This window comes from Pantherophis guttatus, chromosome 3, assembly GCF_059756535.1.
Source record: "Pantherophis guttatus breed Tessera chromosome 3, ASM5975653v1, whole genome shotgun sequence".
Lineage (NCBI taxonomy): Eukaryota > Metazoa > Chordata > Lepidosauria > Squamata > Colubridae > Pantherophis > Pantherophis guttatus.
In genome coordinates, this window is record NC_142065.1 from 175,923,017 (window position 1) to 175,944,364 (window position 21,348).

The window sequence follows — 21,348 nt, forward strand, 5'->3', positions numbered from 1 at the left end:
CAACTTTACTTTGCTAAAAGCTCCAATGAAACTATTATTTGTGTATGCCCTCATAGACAACTGGGAGTACGTGAAGTAGCCATGCAAAATTTGCAAAAGAGTTATCGCATCAAGAAAGGTGCCACAATCACACTGGCATATACTGCAAACCACTTGTTTCAAATTTTTGCACAGACCTACTGTCTTGAGTTCACTTGAGAACATTCACTAAAAGAAATCCATCGTTCTGAGAACTGGCTTCAATGTTAAAAAGCTCTCACTAATTTGAAGCATTTTCTAAAATTTAATCAAAATCTTTATTCTTGAAATTTAAATTCATTATTTCTGTAATCTAGAAATCTGTCATGTAATCTGAAACAAAAGAAGACATGCCTTGACCTTCTTATGCCTTCTTAAAATATGATATTTCCCCTAGTCTTCATGTTTCATGAAAAATATATTAATATTTTTCAATCTGTCTTAATAATACTTAATACCAATTTCTCTAGTCATCTTTGTAACCATTTTCTTAACCTGATTCAGTTTCTGAGGATTTTTCTTAAACTCAGAGGCCCAGAACAGGTAGTGTGTGATGAAAAGATAAAAGAATGGTATAATTGCTTCTTATCATTTAGAAAGTTTACATTGGTTGAGTGAAACTCAAATTGCATTTACATTTGTTTCTATCCAGATTACACTGCTGTCTTGTGTTTAGCTTTTTTTTCTCTCCCTGAGGTAACAGCACTTTCTTAAAACAAGGAGGTTATATCTTTCAGATTTCATCACATCTCTATGGCCTTGCAAATATTGCAATCAAGTCTCATCATAATCAGCACAAAGAGAAAGATATCTTTGTATGGTGCAGCTTGAGTTACTTTCAATATGCTGTACCACACAATGTCTTCTTTGTTAGTCTGGTTATTGCTTCTGTGCCACATACTCAGGATAAGAAGAAAAAAGATGGAAAAAGGAAAAGGGGCATTGGTCTTACCTGATACTCTCCTTCTCGTTGGGTGGAGACAGCATCCAGGAATGGGTTGTCCTCATCTGTTCAGTTGATTGGACTGAGTCTGTCAAAGTTGTTAAGCCACACCTTTCTTGCTAGGGCTTCCCAGCTTTTGATGAATACGAAGTGACAGACTCGACGTGTCGGTATTGCAAGTCTGTCATGGTGGTCGATAACCAGACAGCTAAAGGGTGGGGCTGGATGCTGTCTCCACCCAACGAGAAGGAATGTATCAGGTAAGACCAACGCCCCTTTTCCATAGTGCTGGAGACAGCATCCAGGAATGGGACATACCAAAGCTGTTGTCCCTTGTGTTACGGGCGGGCTACAGTCTGGGCAGAGACCTCGCCTTCTGTATGGACCCATTGAAGAACCCGACGACCAAATGCCGCCTCCGTCGAGGCAAATATGTCCAATTTATAATGTTTAATAAATGGGAAGGCGAAGTCCAAGTGGCCACCCGGCAGATCTCCTCCAGAGAGGCCTACGTGACCCATGCCGCTGTCGTAGCCGCGCTTTGAGTTGAGTGCACCGTCACTCACATGGGTTTAGGCAGAGACTGCAGCTCGTATGCCTTGACGATGGTAAGTCGAAGCCACCGACTAATAGTAGAAAGTGTGACTCTGCTACCTAGGGAAGCTGGTTGGAAAGAAATAAACAGTGAGTCTGTCTTCCTCAGATCGGCAGTTCGCTTAAGATAGATGCAGAGGGCCTGCTCACATCCAAGCTGTGCCAGCGTTTTTCTAAGGGGCAGACTGGTTAGGGCAGAAGCTAGGTAATATCAGTTCCTGCGCCCTGTGGAATGAAGTGTTTACCTTGGGTATGAACGAAGGGTCCAACCGCAGAACTACACGATTTGTGTGAAACACGCACAGATCATGGTTTATGTGCGCCTTTGTGTCCACATTGTCGGTCAGCACCAGAACATGCTGTCAAAGACCGACTGTTGGAAATGAATGAGGGCCAGATAGACAGCCCGCAGTTCTAGCCAGTTGATCTTCTGCTTTAGATCCAGGTGGCTCCACCTGCCCTGGGCTACTTGAGATAGGAAATGCGCCCCCCAGCCGAAGAGCTGGTGACTGTAATCACAACCAGGCATTGGGGTTCATGGAAGAGGCACCCCTTCGAGATGGCCAGTGATCTCCACCAGTTGAGGGAGCGAAGGACCTCCTTGGGAACCTGGACCGTGACTGGCTAACTGCTTCTGCCTACCCTCCAGAAAGGTAAAAGAAACCATTGAAGGCATGTAGGTGTGCCTATGGTATGATGGAAATGCTGGACACTATCTTGCCCAGGAACTGTGAGAGCAGGACTAAAGGCACTTTGCGCTCTCTTTGGATCCTATGTGTTAGGTCCCCGAGACTGTCTTGTCACTCCTGGGACAAATACACGCTACCTTCAATGGAATCTATAACGGCTCCAGGATGGAGCAGGCAGGTTGACTGAGTCAAATGACTCTTCTCCATATTAATAGAGAACCTGTGGTGTCTTAAGTGTTTGAATAGTTACCTGGAGGTCCTCCCTGGACTGATGGATAGAGGAGGACTGGATTAAAATGTCATCCAGTTAACACTGGACATGTACGTGTATGGCCCTGAGATGAGCCACCAAGGCGGCTAAGACTTTGGAAAATGCCTGAGGCGCTGAAGAAAAGCTGAAGGGCAATGCCCTATATTGATAGTGGGCACCTGCATAGTAAAATCTAAGGTATTTCCAATGCAAAGGTAGAATCGGAATATGCAGGTAGGCCTCTGTTAAGTCAATTGAGGTGAGGAAGTCGCCCTCCCGTACACCAACAAGAATCGATTGAAGTGACTGCATTTTGAATGGTTTATAGATAAGATAGCGGTTCAGATTTTTGAGGTCCAGAATAGGTCTCCACCCACCTGAGGCCTTGGGAACGACAAAAAGAATTGAATAATTTAATTCAGGCTGGTCTTCAGGCACCCTCTGGATAGCCCGAATGTCCAGTAGGTGTTTTATGGCCGAATCCATGAGGGCCTGTTTAGTAGTGTCTGTCTATACACTGAGCAGCATATAAAAAACCTTGGGGGAGGGGGGAGAAGAATTCTAGGGAGAAGCTAGATCTTACAGTCTCCCTGACCCAGGCATCTGATGTAATTTCTTCCCATCGGTTGGCAAAGATGGCCAGATGATCCCCGATGGGAGGGATGGACGTGAAGTTACTTGTAGGGGTGGAATGAGCGACTTCCTCCCCCTCAAAAGGGCTGTTTGGTCTGAAAGCGTCTACGTCTACCTGGTCTGTCCTGTTAACCTCTTTGCCTCGGGCTGAAAAATCCCTGCGATCGGGAAGGCCCGGCTCCAAAGTTGGATCCCCGAAAGGGTGGGCGATGGAAGAGGAGAGAGGAACGAAATTCGCTCTGGTGCTGAGAAGATAGTAGAACCTTGCGCTTGTCCCTTGTTTCTACTAGCAAGGGTTCCAGCGCCTCCCCAAATAACTTTTCCCCTGTAAAGGGGGCAGAGGCAAGGTGCCATTTGTAGCGAGCATCAGCCTGCCATTGCCTCAGCCAGAGAAAACGTCAGGCAGCCACAGAAGAGGCCAGGCCTTGGATGCAAAACGGGCCAAGTTTAGGGTTGCATCAGCTGAAAACTGCACCACTGCCACGATCTTGTTGACATCTTGCTGCATCCGTACATCGATGCCAGGATCTTTTCTTGAAGTTGGCGGAGCCAGAGAAGAGTGGCTCTGTTAAAGAAGAATGCAGTAGTGGCCAAGTGGATTGCCCAGGCGGCCCCTTGGTGAGACCTCTGTAGTGACTGATCAGATTTCCTGTCCTCTGGTCTGAGACCTTCCTCCGTTTCTCCAGGTATATTGGAGGAATGACATCAAGGCGGCCACAGGTACATCCACAGATGGTGTTCAGAGCACCTTAGCCAATTCAGGACTGACATTTAAAAAGTGCTTATTGGTCAAAGAAGGAATTGGGGCAGTTCCTGGAGACGTCCACTGTCGTTGGACAACATCCACAAATAGGTGAGGCGAAGGGATGGTTTCTGTCATTTTGCCAGGCTCCGAGAAAAGTGGATCAGCGCATTCTTGGATAGCTGGAGTTTCTGGCCCTTCAGATGGCGACTCTAGGCGGGCTACATTGGTCACCTTGAAAAAAAGGGATTTAAAAATACTCAGAGAAAATAGCCCCATAAATGTGGGCTGTTCAGGTAGCAGACCGTCATCGTCTGACAGGTCTAACTCTCTTTGCTCTACTTCCGCAGAAATCGATGGAAGACTTTCATGAGAAGGAGCAAGGGGACCAGGGTCTTGAAATGGAGGAAACTCCTCTTGTTCAGGGTCTATGTGAGAGGTAGAAAAGGCAGAGACCTCGTAATATGTCTGCCTGGACTGCTGGTAGTCCTCAGCAATGCCTCTTGTGATGGCTTCAGTGATAATGTCCTGGATATTATCAGGCAAGGAAGGTTCCCTGTTTAACTCCTGCCACATGCCTGCGGCCGTCAGAGTAAATGTGGCCAAGGGGGCCGGTCGGGAACTTTTACTGGGCTGTTCAATTCCTTTTGCTAAATTATGCCCATTTGATGCAGAGCCCCATAGCTTTGCATTGGAAATAGGCAGAGGAAGCTTCTAATAGAGATTTGGTCTGGAGCTCCCTCTGGTGACAGTTCTTGGAATTGCTGTCTCCTAGAGTCACAGGGCTCGCTGTGTCTATCTGAGGCAGAGATCTTTTCTTTATTGGCCCCGGCACAGATCTTTTGAAGGACCTGATCTCTGTGCCTCTCATCTTTTTGAGATGCTTTGGAGGTTTGGATGTGGCTGGGATCCTTGCTGTGAGCCTTGGACTTATGAGCAAAGGCTCTGCCAGCTATGGCTCCAGTCAGGGTTGTTTCAAGGCAGCTGTCAACTGCCTCCAAGTAAGCCATATTGGCTGCTAACCTTTTCCCACCTTTCTTTGTTTTTTGCAAGGCTTTGGGCATTAAGGCTGTGGCTGTGGTATCAAACCTTCTGGCTTGCTAAGCAATGGGGCACAGCCATCAGTGGAGCTCAAAAACTCCTGTCGGAGGTGACAATGGCCGCAACGGTTTGCTTTGAATCCCCAATGCTCTTCCCAGCCACTGCAAGCAATTCCGGAGCGCGAAGCTCCTGTCAGCAGTGGTGTGGCAGTTTGCAGAGCATGACGCTCCTTATGAGATGAACGGCTGACCGATCACCAAAAAATACTCCCAAAGCAACCGTTGCCTAATGTGTGTGTGTGTGGGGGGGTATTGGGCGACTGCCAGAGATGCAGGCTGGCAAACAAAGGGGAGCCTGAAACTCCACCACCAAGCTTCCTTTGAAGTGTTGGGCAGTGCAACAAAGGTTCAGATTTGAAAATGGCCGCCTGACTCACCCGATGCGGGAGCATGAAGCTCCACAAACCGCTCTTCCCTGCTGACCACTGGGAGCACGAAGCTCCACGGCGCAGCTATCTCAGCTGTAAAGAAATGGGAGCACTCGACTCCACAGCGTGTCTGGAGTGCTTGCAGCTCAACAGACAGCAGAATGGCTAACTGACAGAAGACTGTCACTAGCCTGATAGCAGAGATGCCCCTCCAACGGTTGGAGCCGAAGCCCTCGCCGTTGGGAAGTCTGCAGTGACTCTACCACCAATGGGAGTCTGCTGCTGAACTCACAATTGTCTTTTCCTTAGAAAAAAGGTGCAGATAATGTCAATTTAGAATGAAGAAGCATCCAGGAATAATCCTATTCAGAAGAGAAACCTTTCGACACGTCTGTCCAGGCTGAAGGACTGAGTCAAAAGCTGGGAAGCCCTAGCAACAAAGATGTGGCTTAATAACTTTGACCGACTCAGTCCAATCAACTGAACAGACAAGGACAACCCATTCCTGGATGCTGTTTCCACCACTATGGAGAATGAAAAAAATATTTCTCTGGATTCAGACAGATCAAGGATAGCAATTACATGCAGATAGTCCTCAATTTATGACAGTTCATTTAGTGATTGTTCGAAGTTAGAACAGTACTTTATTTTCAGATTTTCAGATTTCTATACCGCCCTTCTCCTTTCGGACTCAGGGCGGTGAACAGCCAAAATAAAACATTTGTACACAAAAGTTAAAATAGATTAAAATAATTAAATAAAGTTTGGCCCATAATTTAAAACATTTCAATTAAAATCAATATCAAATTTTAAAAACCAACCATAAAATCAGGACAGCCCGGCTAACTGAAAAAAGTAGGTTTTAAGGGCCCGACAAAAAGTCCGGAGGTCTGGGATCACTCGTATCTCTGGGGGTAGATTGTTCCAGAGGGTAGGTGCCACCACAGAGAAGGCTCTCCCCCTGGGGGTCACCAGCCGGCATTGTCTGGCTGACGGCACCCTGAGGAGGCCCTCTCTGTGGGAGCGAATTGGCCGGTGGGAGGCAATTGGTGGCAGAAGGCAGTCCCGTAAGTACCCCGGCCCTAAGCCATGGAGCGCTTTAAAGGTGATCACCAACACCTTGAAGCGCACCCGGAAGTCCACCGGAAGCCAATGCAGCTCGCGCAGGAGAGGAGTCACATGGGAGCGCCCCGTCGCTCCCATAATCCCCCGCGCGGCCGCATTCTGCACCAGTTGGAGCCTCCGGGTGCCCCCCAAGGGGAGACCCATGTAGAGAGTGTTACAATAGTCCAGACGAGAAGTGTATAGATGTCACTTTAAAAAGTGACATCTATACACTTAGACATCTGACCATTTTTCACACTTAACGACAGTTGTAGTATTCTTGTGGTAACATGATCAAAATTCAAATGCTTGCCAACTAACTTATATTTATGATAATTGCAGTTTCTTGGAGTCCTGTTTCACTCTTTTGTAATTTTTTGACAAGTAAAGTCAGATTCACTTAAAAACTGTGTTACTAACTTAATAATTGCGGTGATTACTTAACAGCTGTGGCAGAAAAGTTCGTAATATGGGGCAAAACCCCACAACTGTCTTACTTAACAACAGAACTGAGGACACAATCTAATATCCTGCTCAGGGCAGAAATTCAAATAAAAATTTCTTCTTCCTTTTCCTTTAAACCACTATTGCATGTCCTGCACTCTTGGACAATAGCAGGTCTTAAATAAGCAGGTCTTAAATAATGCTATCCTATCTGCCATCTATCTTTCCCAAAATTTCTGCAGTGCTTTCTCCTAAGACTTATTCTCTTTGTCATCTTTGTTGCCCTCTTTCCATCTCTCCCAATTGTTTGGTAATCAGTCATAAAATGTGTTACCTAGACCTGGACAAAAATTTTGATATAGGTCTAACCAATACAGAATAGAATGGAATTCACAAGCTACATTTATTGATGAAGCTTAAAATTGCATTTACCTTCTTTGATATCTTGACACACTTATGATTAATATTCAGTTTCTGAACAATCATAATTCCAAAACCTTTTCATCAGTATTATTACAAAATCAAGTGTACCTCCTTGTTTTCCTGTTACATACTTGATTTTTTTTCAAATAACCTTACATTTTGTTTCCATTATCTTTCATTTCTATTACCTATTCACTACCTAACCTAGCAGTATGATTCCAGGGAAGCCTTCCAACTATAGCTATAAATTCATGGGGCATATGTGAGCCAAATGCTTTATTACATGTGGCTGGTAAAGTTATAATGAGAAAAAGGCATGATTCATACTTCTAATATTGTGAAATATCATAGTCTTGCATGAATAGTACATTTTAAATTAAATAGCAGCTGATGTTTTCAGATATCAGCCAAAATGATTTTCATAGATTTCCTTTCAAAATTATAGAAAGACATGCTTTTTAAAATGTGAACTGTAAAATCAATGTAAAATAATACTGTAAGATCTGTTCACCTTTCGTCATAAATTAAAAATTAAATATAATACTAAAAGTTTTAATTTGTTAAAAAGCTAGGCTCTACTATTTTTTAAAAAAAGCACTTAAAAGAAGCAAATGACTTGAACCTAAATAAACCATGAATAATCTTGCAGTGTATTTTCTTTCTTCTTTTAAGTTATCAATATTTTTCTTTCAATTTTTTTATTAAAATCCCCAAAGTATCTTGAAAGTTATCCGACTATAAGTCCTCAACTTACAATCACAATTGAGCACAAAATTTGTTGTTAAGTGAGACATTTGTTAAGTGAGTTTTGCCCTATTTTCTGACTTTTCTTGCCACAGTTGTTAAGTGAATCATTTCAGTTGATAAATTAGTAACCTGGTGTTAAGAGAATCTGGCTTCCCTGTTCACTTTGCTTTTCCCCAAGGTCACAAAAGGTGATCACATTTTTTTTTCTACAACCTCTTCGGCCAAAGAGGTTGCAGAAAAAATTGCTTTCAGGAGCCTCTGACGATCAGGCAACTCAGCTGGGATCGCCAGAGGCTTTTAAAGGCATTTTTTTTCTACAACCTCTGCCCAGCTGAGCCGCACGATCATCAGAGCCTTTTTTTTTTTACTTTTAAAAGCATTTTTCGTCCGAAGAGGTTGTAGAAAAAATGCTTTTAAAAGTAAAAAAAAAAAAAAAAAGCCTCTGATGAGGTGGGCGGGGTAAGCGAGCAGTGACCAGGCCGGGGACCGGTTTGGGGGCATGGCCAGCCAATGTTATTACCGGTTCTCTGAACTACTACTAATTTTTACTACCGGTTCTTGCGAACCGGTGCGAACCGGGAGCAACCCACCACTGATGGGGATGCTGCAAAGGCGGTAACTTTGAAAAATGGTCATAAGTCACATTTTTCAGTGTCACTGTAACTTTGAATGGTCACTAAATGAACCATTTTAAGTTGAGGACTACCTGTATTCACTTTTTCTTAATGATTTTCTCAGTCTGAATATCCACAATCTCTCAAAATTCTAGTGTTCCTCCTTTGAAAGAAATAGATATGAAACTATAGTTCTTTAGGGAAATAAACTCTAGTCCTCAGAAACAATCTTGAAATATACCATTATTGGAATCTAGTTAAATACTATTCTTATCCGCTTAAGATCTTCATATGATTCGGATATTTTTCTTTATATCAAGTCTGTATTCATTTCATCCCAAAAGGTGAAACTTTAAGCAGCATTTAGACAGCATGTAGGAACAGAGATTAATTCAGTCCAGGAAAAAAAAAGTAATTTATATAGCAGTGATGGCTAACCTTTTCTGGACTGAGTGGCGCGCAAATGCACATGCACCCAAAACCCCAAAATGCAATGTGTGCACGGCCCCTGTGCAAGCCCCCATCCCCAGCAATTGCACATGCACACACACCCCGCATGCCCCGTGCATGGGCGCCCTCTGCATGCACCCCACACACATGTGTGCGCACCCTCTGCAAGTGCAGCAGAGACCTGATGACTAGCTGACCTGCAGGAGGCACACACACGTGTGCAGCGGAGCTGAACTGGTGTGACGGCTCACGTGCCCACAGAGAGGGCACTGCATGCCACCTGTGGCAGATGTGCCATAGGTTTGCCATGACGGTTATATACTAACCCATCTCACACAAATGATTCTGGGTGGCTTAGAAGATTAAAAACAAACACCATTCCCCAAATATAATCCTTCCACATCCAAGGATAAGGTATTATTAACTATTAATAACCCATAGTGGCAGAACTCATTCTCCCCACCCCTATAAAAATGCCTGCAGGAACAGCAAAATCTTCAATGCCTTGTGAAAGGCTAACAAGGTTGGGCCATTATCCTTGTTAAGATCTAGTTTTTAGTGAAATATTCTAGTTTTCATGATTCAAAGGGCTATTGACCCTTAATAATTTTCTAACAATTCAGTAACGATGGAAATTAACTATATATGCAGAAAAAGAAATTAAAAGAAGAATACTATCTGCAAATCTTTCTCCATAGAATAAATATACTATTTAATGCTAAAAAAGCTTGAGACAAGATTGTGATTTTGCTGCATGCTGTATTCAACAACAATAACAAAGTTCATTAGTTTTGCTTGAAACTAGCAATGCAATCAGAACTCTTTACCTAATCATGCATGGTTTTATTATAAACCCAATTCTTCTCTGATTTCAGCCTAGATTATTTTCCTCCTTCCAAACATGTCAAATATTACACAATGTGGAAAATATTGGCATATATATTCTGGTCTTTGAGCGGCATGCCAGAGACTGTTCTCCAGAAAGTGGATAGGACCACAATAATTTCTAAACTAGAAATTATTTAATTTAATTTAATTCTAGTTACATTTAAGGGTATTTAAAATGACATATTAATATAGTTAATCTCTATATAATGTTATGCCTCTGTAAAACAATACAATTCAGGAGCATTTCCTGAGGTCCCTTAATAAGGTTTTGAAGGACAACCTGAAGTCTTGAGATCAAAGGCTTGCAGATTGCAAGGTGTCCATCCATTTTATTTATATATAGGAATTATATATAGTACAGAAAAATCTTTCTTAGATACATACATACATGCATACACACAAACACATATGCAATTAATAAGCTTACCACAGACAAAGAATTTGAAAGCATCGTTCCATCTTGGCCAAGCATATTAGAGACTGTGATTTCAGGTAGATCCATATTTTGTGGGTGGAATGGAAGCAGGCCATTATGGTTGATAGAGTGACACAGTGAAGGGTAACCAGATTCTGTGTCATTCAAATGCACTAGTGAATTGTCAGGTAATGAAGGTGGAGTGATGGGAGGTATGTTAAAATCTTCACTTTCAAGGCTTGGACCAGGAAAAGACTGTGGAAAGATGAAAGAAAAGTTTTAATTAAAGTACCATAAAAAGCAAAGAAATCCATTACTATTTCAAAGTGACAAAACACTTTTTCAAACACTGTAAGCAATATAAAGTTTATAAGCAAAATGAAGTTTATGCCTGGCATAATGTTAGGAAATAGTTCTTAACACACTTTAAAATACCTATCTATTGTATTAAGGCAATGAATGAGAAAATAGTTTAAAAGCTTTAATATTTTCACTGCTTCCATTAAGTAGAATTCTCTCCACCTCAGTGGCTAAATTTAAGGCTTCATTACAATTTTCTAAGAGCCTTCATGGGATTGAATAGGAGCTAGAGAAGTGGAATGCAATTTATAAAATTAATATTAGATCAAAAAGGCCTCCTAACACTCATTGCCACTCAAGAGAAGAAACAATACAAGTGGAGAAAATCTTGTTCTTAAGTGTTGTTCTATAATGCATAAAAGAATAAATTCAATTTGCTATATCCAGTGAAAATTAGCCTTCGATACAAAATGTATTATATGAAAATACAGCATTTCTGATTCTGCTTTTTTATGTTAATAAGAACAATCTTAATAGTGAATACTTATGTCCATCCACAATTATTGGAAGTGTTAACTTAACTAATCAGAATCTTTGGCCTTGGCCAAATCTAACTATTCTCTTAAGAGGAGCTGAGGGGCATGTTTTTCCTGAAAATAAGGATCAGTAGAGGCTATGGTAGCCTCTACTGATCCTCATTTTCAGGAAAGACATGCTTTCCTGAGTGGCATGTCTTTCCTGAAAATGAGGATCAGTAATGGCTATGGTAGCCTAAGATTGCTTGAAAAGGAGACATGATAGATAAATAAATAAATAAATAAATAAATAAATAAATAAATAATTTTATTTCTATACCGCCCTTCTCCCGAAGGACTCAGGGCGGTGTACAGCCTATTTAAAAAACACAGAAAACACGACAACAATTTAAAATTTAAAATCATTAAATAATTAGGCTCCAATTAAAATCCCAGAAATTTAAAATACCCCAATTTAAAACGTTATGTTAATAGCCCTGCCTGGAGGAACAACAGGGTCTTCAGAGCGCAGCGAAACACCCGGAGGTCGGAAATCTTTCGTATTTCGGGGGGCAGTTCATTCCACAGGGCTGGGGCTCCCACAGAGAAGGCCCTCCCCCTGGGTGTTGCCAGCCGACATAACTTGGCTGATGGCACCCGGAGGAGACCCTCTCTGTGGGAGCGGACTGGTCGGTGGGAGGCTATTGGTGGCAGAAGTCGGTCTCGAAGGTACCCGGGTCCTATGCCATGGAGCGCTTTAAAGGTGGTAACCAACACCTTGAATCGCACCCGGAAGACCACTGGGAGCCAGTGCAGCTCACGCAGGAAGGGTGTCACATGGGCGCAACGGGTTGCACCCATAACCACCCGCGCGGCCGCATTCTGGACCAGTTGGAGCCTCCGAGTGCTCTTCAAGGGGAGCCCCATGTAGAGAGCATTACAATAGTCCAACCGGGAGGTGACAAGGGCGTGAGTGACCGTGCGCAAGGCGTCCCGATCCAGAAAGGGCTGCAACTGGCGAATCAGGCGAACCTGATAAAAGGCCCCCCTGGCCACGGCCGTCATGTGCTCTTCTAAAGACAGCCGTGCGTCCAGGAGGACACCCAGATTGCGAGCCCTCTCTGTGGGGGGCAAGGATTCACCCCCAATAGTCAGCGATGGCACCTGCTGACTATATCGGGGGGCCGGAAGCCACAGCTACTCGGTCTTGGAGGGGTTGAGTCTGAGCCTGTTCCTCCCCATCCAGGCCCGCACGGCCTCCAGGCAGCGGGACATCACATCAAGGGCATCGTTGGGGTGGTCTGGGGTGGAGATGTACAGCTGAGTATCGTCAGCGTACAGATGACACTTCACCCCAAAACCACGGATGATCTCACCCAGTGGCTTCACATAAATGTTGAACAGGAGAGGCGAGAGGACCGACCCTTGCGGCACTCCCCATGCGAGATGCCTCGAGGTCGACCTCTGTCCCCCTGCCAACACAAACTGCGAGCGGTCGGAGAGGAAGGAGGAGAACCACCGCAAAATGGTGCCCCCTATTCCTAACCCCCTCAACCGCTGCAGCATGATACCATGGTCGATGGTATCAAAAGCCGCCGAGAGGTCTAATAGGACTAGGACAGAGGAGCAGCCCCTGTCCCGAGCCCTCCAGAGATCATCCACCAACGCGACCAATGCCGTTTCAGTGCTGTACCCCTGCCTGAAGTCCGACTGGTACGGGTCCAGATAGATAGCTTCATCCAGGTGCCGGGGAAGTTGTCGTGCCACCACGCTCTCAACAACCTTCGCTACAAAACGAAGGTTGGAGACTGGACGATAGTTGGCCAATTCAGCCGGGTCCAGGGAAGGCTTCTTGAGGAGGGGCCTCACTACCGCCTCTTTCAAGGCGGCAGGAAAGGCACCCTCACTCAGAGAAGCACTTATAATCCCCTGGAGCCAGCCTCGTGTAACCTCCCGGGAGGCCAGCACCCGCACCCGCGCCAAATGCAATGAGTCTTTATTTACATTTTTTACCAAAAATCATTAAAAGTTTTTCCCAAAATTTTACAAAAAATCATTAAAAGTTCTTCCCAAAATGGGATAACGACAACAACTTTATTGTTATCGTACGTGTATACACAGTATACCCATACAACGAAATTCACTTAACACCCAAAGATCAGGTCCAACACACATAACAATCCCCAAACACGCTCCCACCCATCACAAATTCCCCACCCTAATTAGGGCACGATCATTCCAATGCTCATCTCTGGCATACAACTGGAAATCCACTACTGTATATGCTCACAAACTCAACAGTGTTCTTACTTCACCTAATTTGCTGGTGTTTTCCTGGCTAAAAACCATCTCTAAAACTTTGCAACAATTCTGGTAATTTCCAATAATCCATTATTGCCCTCAATGAGCAGCATGAGCTATTTGTCTGCTTTTTAGGCAAACTAAGGACAAAGGTGGCCTTGGGCCAATCTATAGAAAATATCTCTGGAATAGAACCATAAATGATTCACACTGCATCATGAAAGTCAAGAATTAATCTTGAGACACCCATCCCCAAATTTCACCAGTATACTTTCTGGACAATAGAGCAATGTCAGCTGTGTAATAACTTGTGGAACTGCTTTCAGCTGAGGTAAGGCTTATCCAAATTATTGTGCTAGCTGCATCATGGCATTGTGTAGTTTGTTATTTGTATATCCATCTGTTACTGATGCATCATCAAACAAATCAGCCCAGAGTTCTCTTCATGGCACAAATGATCAAGCTCAAATTGCTCTATTATGGATACATTATGCAAAATCCTAGCTCTTTGGAAAAGGCTCTATTGCAAGCAAAACTGGAAAGAAAGAGAAGAAGAGAACGACCAGCAGCAAAGTGGATGGACTAAGTTACAGTAGTCATGAAGGCACCATCAGGAGACCTGAAAAAAATATGTTACGGATAGATCATCATGAGAAAATCTATCTATGTGGTTGCTAGGAATAAAAAAATGGCATAATCAATTAATCAATCAACCAATCAATCTGCTATTGATGATGCTGTAACAATGCCTCAAAAACTGGTTTTAGAGACAGTAGTTGCCTCAAATTTCTATCACCAAATTTTAGGTCTAGAGGGCTAGTTCCGATGTCTCTCTGATGGGACACTACAGAGGCATTCAGGATCGATGTCAGCCCTTCAAAATAGGCAAGGTCAAGAAATAGACACAGTAGCCATTCCAATGATTGCTCTTTATTGTTGTTAAGAAGAATAACAGAAACTTGAAAGACTGTCCAAGTTTCTCTCTACTCCATCTTACATCAAATAAAATCAAGGTAAGGTTATTTTGACTTTCTTCCTTACACTGCCCTCTTTTCAGGAATGAGTAACTTTTTAAAGTCCTGCTTAAATGGTTCACTTATTCCCCTCTCAATCCCAGAGCCAGGTCTACATTCCTTTTTAAATGCAAGCTAAGATAAAACAGTTTAAGATATAATGAGGGCAAAATAGATTGTATGCAAAGAAGTGCGTACATTGTTCAAATGAGTTATATTGTGCCTTTGCATATTACACACCACGTACAAATATTTTATGCAAACTAATATAAAGACATTCCACCTAAATGTTGATTTCTCTGTTTTCAATTTCCTGCTGGCTGACAATATTAATTAAGCAGATGGTGAATGACTGACAGAACTGGAGTGATAATTTTCTAAATAATAGTGAACCAACAGCACCATGCTGGATGTCAACAAGACAAATGAACATTTCTAGAATTTGAATTTTCTTTTTCCCCTTTCCCCAATTTTTAGAGTAAATTATGTTCATTTTTGTTAACTATTTGTTCTTTAACAAACATTTGGCAAGTACTTCATTTCAGCAGAACTATATATTTTACAGCGTTAGCAGTATTGGTGTGGCAGCTAAGTAGAAGTTCTGGCTTTTTCTGCATGTTTACTGGAGCATGCCACAGTAATGTACCTTCTAATGCTCAGAAACATTTGCTATTTGCTTAGGTAAGGGGTGTCAAACTCAAGGCCCAGGGGCCAGATTCGGCCCACGGGATACTTAGATCTGGCCTGTGGGGCCACCTGGAAACAGTGAAGGACTGGTCTGTAGTACCTCTGCCAATGAAAATGGAGCCCCCCTGAGCTCCGTTTTTGTTGGCAGAAGGTTGCAGTAGGACATCGCAGCTGAAAACGGAGCTCGGGAACCTGTTTTCTCTGGCAGAGCGCTCTGACCACCATAGATGCCCCCAACATAAGTTATGGTGAGCTGCCTATGCCTATCCTGGCCATGCCCACCTGTCCCTGAGGTGAAATACAACCCTGATCTGGCCCTCAATGAAATTGAGTGTGACACCCCTGGCTTAGATCCTCTCATTTCCTATTCTATTTGGCTCTTGTCACATACAGATTATAGCTGAGAAGAAAACTGCATTGAGTCATACTTTCAATAAGTCATAATTTCAAGTATTGTGAGTGATCTTTTTTGTGTCCTTTGAGCAAAATATTAAGTTATGCTCTCACTGTATCATGGATAAGAGAGCAACTTGTAATTAACATTTCTATAATGTTATATAATGGATAAGCAGCACAAAGAGCCTTGGTAGTACAGTGGTTTAATGCACCCTGTTATTAACACAGCTGCCTGCAATTTCTGCAGGTTCAAATCTTACCAGGCTCAAGGTCGACTCAGCCTTTCATCCTTTCTAAGGTAGGTTAAATGAGGACCCAGTTTGTGGGGGCAATAAGCTGATTTTGTATAAATATACAAAAGTATGAAGGCTATTGCTTAACGCATTGTAAGCCGCCTGAGTCTCCGGAGAAGGGCGGCATATAAATCAAATTAAAAAAAAACAACAACAACAACAAAAAAAAACAAAGTTGACTTTGCACAAGAGCTATCAGTAAATTACATATGTACCTGATGGCATGATTAATAGATTAACAGAATAAGGGATTTAGAGTTCTTTTAGTCCAACCCCCTGCTCAAGCAGGAGACCCTATACGATTTCAGACAAATGGTTGTCTAATTTCTTCTTAAAATCCTCCACTGTTGGAGCACCCACAACTTCTGGAGGCAAGTCGTTCCACTGATTGATTGTTCACACTGTCAGGAAATTTGTGTCAGGAAACCTCTCCTTAGTTCTCTCCTTGATTAATTTCCATCCATTGATTTTTGTCCAGCCTTCAGGTGCTTTGGAAAATAGGTTTACACCTTCTCCCTTCTTTGTGACACACCCTTAGATATTGGAACACTGCTATCATATCCCTCCTAGTCCTTTTTTCATTAAACTAGACATACCCAATTCCTGCAACCATCTTTCATATGTTTTATAATTAATGCCTATCACATTGGCTTGTATCAAAGAAGTTAATGGCAAACAAAGTGGTTGTCCTCCTTGAAAAGTCCTCCTACTGTGCTCTGGTTTACTACTGCAAATTTCAGGAACAGGATTTAAACCCTGTTTTATCAGCACAAGGAACCACCACAGACAAGTCCAATTTAGATATTTAAACTAGAGAAATAACAAAGCAGGATTAACTGAGAGGCACCTAGGGAGTTGCAAATGTATTGTAAGACCATCCCTTCTAATGAGTAATCCATTTGATTGGTTAATCATGGATTAGAAGAAGTTGATAGAGAATGGAGATTCTGGAGACTGTGGCATAAACATCAAGCCGTTAAAATACACTAATATTGCATAATGGTTACTTAAATTAAAGTGTTTTATTCTTGCACTCTAGTTGACTTACTTTCTCCTTTTATTTATTATTTTATTTATTTTATTTTATTCAATTTGTATACCGCCCTTCTCCTAGTGGACTCAGGGCGGTGCACAGCCAGAACTAAAACACATACCAATACAAAATTTAAAATTATTAAAAGAATTACATACTTTGGCCCAAATTTAAAACAATTCGAATTAAAACCCATTGACAGATTAAAAGCTAAAAAACTAAAAAAAAAAAAGGGGGGGTTCACACCAGCCCTGCTTGATGGAAAAGAAAAGTTTTCAGGGCACGGTGAAAAACCCAGAGATCCGATATCCTTCTTATCTCCGGGGGCAAATCGTTCCAGAGGGCAGGAGCTACCACAGAGAAGGCCCTCCCCCTGGGGGTCACCAGCCGACATTGCCTGGCTGACGGCACCCTGAGGAGTCCCTCTCTGTGGAAGCGTACTGGTTGGTGGGAGGCTATCGGCGGCAGAAGGCGGTCCCGCAAATACCCAGGTCCTATGCCATGGAGCGCTTTAAAGGTGGTAACCAACACCTTGAAGCACACCCGGAAGACCACTGGAAGCCAATGCAGCTCACACAGGAGAGGTGTCACATGGGAGCGCCCCCTCGCTCCCATAATCCCCTGCGCGGCCACATTCTGCACCAGTTGGAGCCTTCGGGTACTCCTCAAGGGGAGCCCCATGTAGAGAGGATTTTGGATTTTCTTATGTTGAATTTATGGATTCTTTGAACAGAGATATTCTTGAGACACAAACTATTATTGTTTGCTTTATTTTTCTTGTTTACAATTGTTTACACTGCCTTTGATTTAAAATTTTTGTGTGTCATTCAAAGTCACTGTGAGATGGGTGTCTATATAAATTGTATAAGTAAATAATCATTTAGATTCATGCGGTCAATGTGTAAATTTACAGTGAATTTGTTTTAAATATTAGCTTTGAAAGTACAAATTCTGGTAGTACAGGGGTTTAAGGCACCCTGTTATTAAGCTGGTTATTAAGACCAGCTGCCTGCAATTACTGCAGGGTTCGAATCTCGCCAAGGCTCAAGGTTGATCAGCCTTCCATCCTTTCTAAGGTAGGTGAAATAAGGACCCAGTTTGTGGGGGCAATAAGCTGACTTTGTATAAATATACAAAAGGATGAAGGCTATTGCTGAGCACATTGTAAGCCGCCCTGAGTCTCGGAGAAGGGCGGCATATAAATCAAATTAAAAAAAAAAAATTCATTGAGAAATCCTTAAACAGAGTGCAATACAGAATTGTATCAGCAAATGTTCCTTTTGTTTAATTCTGTGTTATCTATATTTGTCTTGATGTCATAAGCATGCCTGCACTCCTAGTGTACATTACATACTCACTTCATCAGTGTGCAGAAAACACAATATTGTGACAACGAAAGGTGAGGTTTACTTTCCATGGGAATGGACAGTACACAGCTCCTCTTCCAAGAGAGCCACAATGGGCTCTGGGCACTGCCAATAAATACCATGTGAAACACAAGATTTTATCTACATTATTGTTGATGCCGAATCCCAAAGCAGCATGCTATGTATATGGACTGATCACTTAGAGACAAAAAAGTTGGCTACAGTGTCATCTTAAAAACAGCAGATTGCAAGACAAAATCAAAAGTCTTTTGAGTAATTTCATTCTAAACGACACAATTCCTATAAATAATTCAATACAGACAACATTAAAAGATGCAAAACTAATATTAAATGAGGACACTTTCAATCACAGATTTACTTCACATCAACTATTTTCCTTCAGAGATTGCAGCTATATACAGTAGATACAAATACACAGTAGATACAAATATAGCAATGAATATGTCACCTGGGATACAAAAAAAAATCTGCAATTCTGCTGAAAGGATTGTTTAAAGGATCAGTATTTAAAATAAGCTAAAAGCAAAAACAAAACCCTAGATTTTTAAGTCTTTGGGAAACTATGCAGTCCAAATCTCTCACAGAAGGCGTGGTTTAGCCTTGGAACAATTACAATGCAATTTATTCTATTACAATGAACTGAGCTTTATAAAAATGGAGTAATTTAATCAATATAGTTACAAACTAAACCTTCTGTATGCAAGTCCAGAAAGCCATTTAAATTATTTTGCCTTGAGCCATTAGACCACGTATACTTATTGTATGTAAGGACTATTATAAGTAGCTCTCCTGATTCTTCAGACATTTTTATAAACTGCAAGAAATATGTGAACTATTAAAAGATATAATTCTGGAAAACAGGCTGCTATGTGAGACGCCAATTTAAGACAACAACATAAACAATAGTAATCTGTGTGCTCGAGTGAAGCATCTTTTTAATTTTGAGTAATGAAGATGTCAAGCCAAATGCTAGAGTAGTTTAACTTAATTAGGTGTCCTATTTTCCAGGCAGCCTTTCATTTCCCATTGAAAATCCAGCTTGTATGCAAGGTAGAAAGAGCAATTTTATCTGTAATGAATACCTCTGGGATTGTACAGAGTAATCATTTGAATGCTATACTGAAGACAGTTGGAGTAAGTAATTTGGGCTTGTTGAGATGCCAGACATTGGGAGACTAAATAGATTAGTAATCTGTGGAATGCTATTGTTATTGTTTTACTGGGTCAAAGGTCCATAGGTCAAGCTGCCTTTATAGTGGGAACCTTAACAGTTCACTGCTATTGTCTAATAAGAAGTTCCAAAGTATTTTCATGCCCACAAACAAATAATGGCAGTAGCCAAATAATGTTCAATCATGTAACGTAGATCAAATAATGTTCAAATATCAAATATACATCAAATAATGTACATCATGTATAATGTACATCAAATAATGTTCAATCATGTAATGTCTTCGAGTTACAACAGTTCATATAGTGGCTGTTCAAAGTTACAACGGCACTGAAAAATGTGATTTTCCATACTTATAACCTTTGTAGGATCCCCATGATCATGTGATTAAAATTCAGATGCTTGGCAACTGACCCATATTTATGATTGTTTTCCAGAGTCATGTGATCACCTTTTGCAACAAGCAAAGTCAATGGGAAAGTCAGGTTCATTTAACAACCATGTTACTAATTTATAAATTGCACTGATTCACTTAACAACTGAAAGAGTGTAAAATGGGGCAAAACTAATATACTTTTAAAAATGAGGTGTAAGTTTTCTCTTTCATATACACTTCATGTACACTGGTAATATTGTACTACTAACTAGAGCAGTGATGACTAACCTTTTTGCCGTCGCGTGCCAAAAGCGGGGGAGTCACACGCGCACATGACTGCACCAATAATTCAATGTGCCCCACTGCCCATGCATGCATGTGAAAGCCCCCGCGCATGTGCGTGCGACCCTCTCCGCGCTCCCCCACTTTTGGCACATAATAGCACGGTGGGCCGATAGGCCTGTTTTTTGACCTTCCAAAGCTCCAGAGGCTTTCTTGGAGCCTGGGGAGGGTGAAAATGGCCTTCCCCACCCCCCAGAGGCCCTCCTGAGGCCGCAAATGGCCTGTTTCCTGACTTCCAGTGGGCCCGAAAATCAGCTGGTTGGTGCACGCATGCACTCTGGAGCTGAGCTAGGGCAACGCTCACGTGACCAGAGATATGGCTCCGCGTGCCACCTGTGGCACACATGCCATAGGTTCGCCATCACGGAACTAGAGCATACAAAACATTTGAATACAGCTCATCTGTCTGGAACCTGCACTGCATATCGGACATTAATATAATTGAGACAGTTCAGAGATATTTCACGAGAAGAGTCTTCCAGTCCTCTGCTCGCAATAGAATACTTTATGCCACCAGATGTGAAATTTTGGGCTTAGATAACTAGAACTATGCCACCTTCGGTCTGACCTAAGCATAGTACATAAAATTATCTGCTATAATGTCCTACCAGTCAATGACTACTTCAGCTTCAACCACAACAATACACGAGCATACAATAGATACAAACTTAAGGTAAACTGCTCTAAACTCGATTGCAGAAAATATGACTTCAGCAACAGAGTGGTCAATGCCTGGAATGCACTACCTGACTCTGTGGTTTTTTCCCCAAACCCCCAAAACTTTAAACTTAGACTGTCTACTGTTGACCTCACCCCATTCCTAAGTGGTCTGCAAGGGGCATGCATAAGCGCACCAATGTGTCTACCATCCTTCCTAATGTCCCTTTTTATTCGTATCCATTTCATGTATTCATAATCATGCTTATACTTTTATCTGTTATCTTATATATGCTTGACAATTAAAATAAATGAATAAATAAAATAAATGAACTTCAAGGCACAGATAAAAGGAAAAGGAAAAAAATTAGGCTACAACATAATACATGCTTATTATACCGATTAAGAAAAATTTGTTATAAAACAAAAAATACAACCACTAATACACAAAGCC

At 42.0% G+C, this 21,348-nt stretch overlaps 1 protein-coding gene across 2 annotated transcripts in view; it reads right to left on the reverse strand.

The window, feature by feature from the left end:
• TOX (thymocyte selection associated high mobility group box) overlaps positions 1 to 21,348 on the reverse strand; it is a 194,195-nt gene that overhangs the window by 67,087 nt on the left and 105,760 nt on the right. For both annotated transcript variants that reach the window (XM_034429829.3, XM_034429828.3), the window contains one exon: positions 10,435 to 10,677. In XM_034429829.3, coding sequence (XP_034285720.2) covers positions 10,435 to 10,677 — 243 coding nt within the window. The remainder of the gene's footprint in view (positions 1 to 10,434; positions 10,678 to 21,348) is intronic.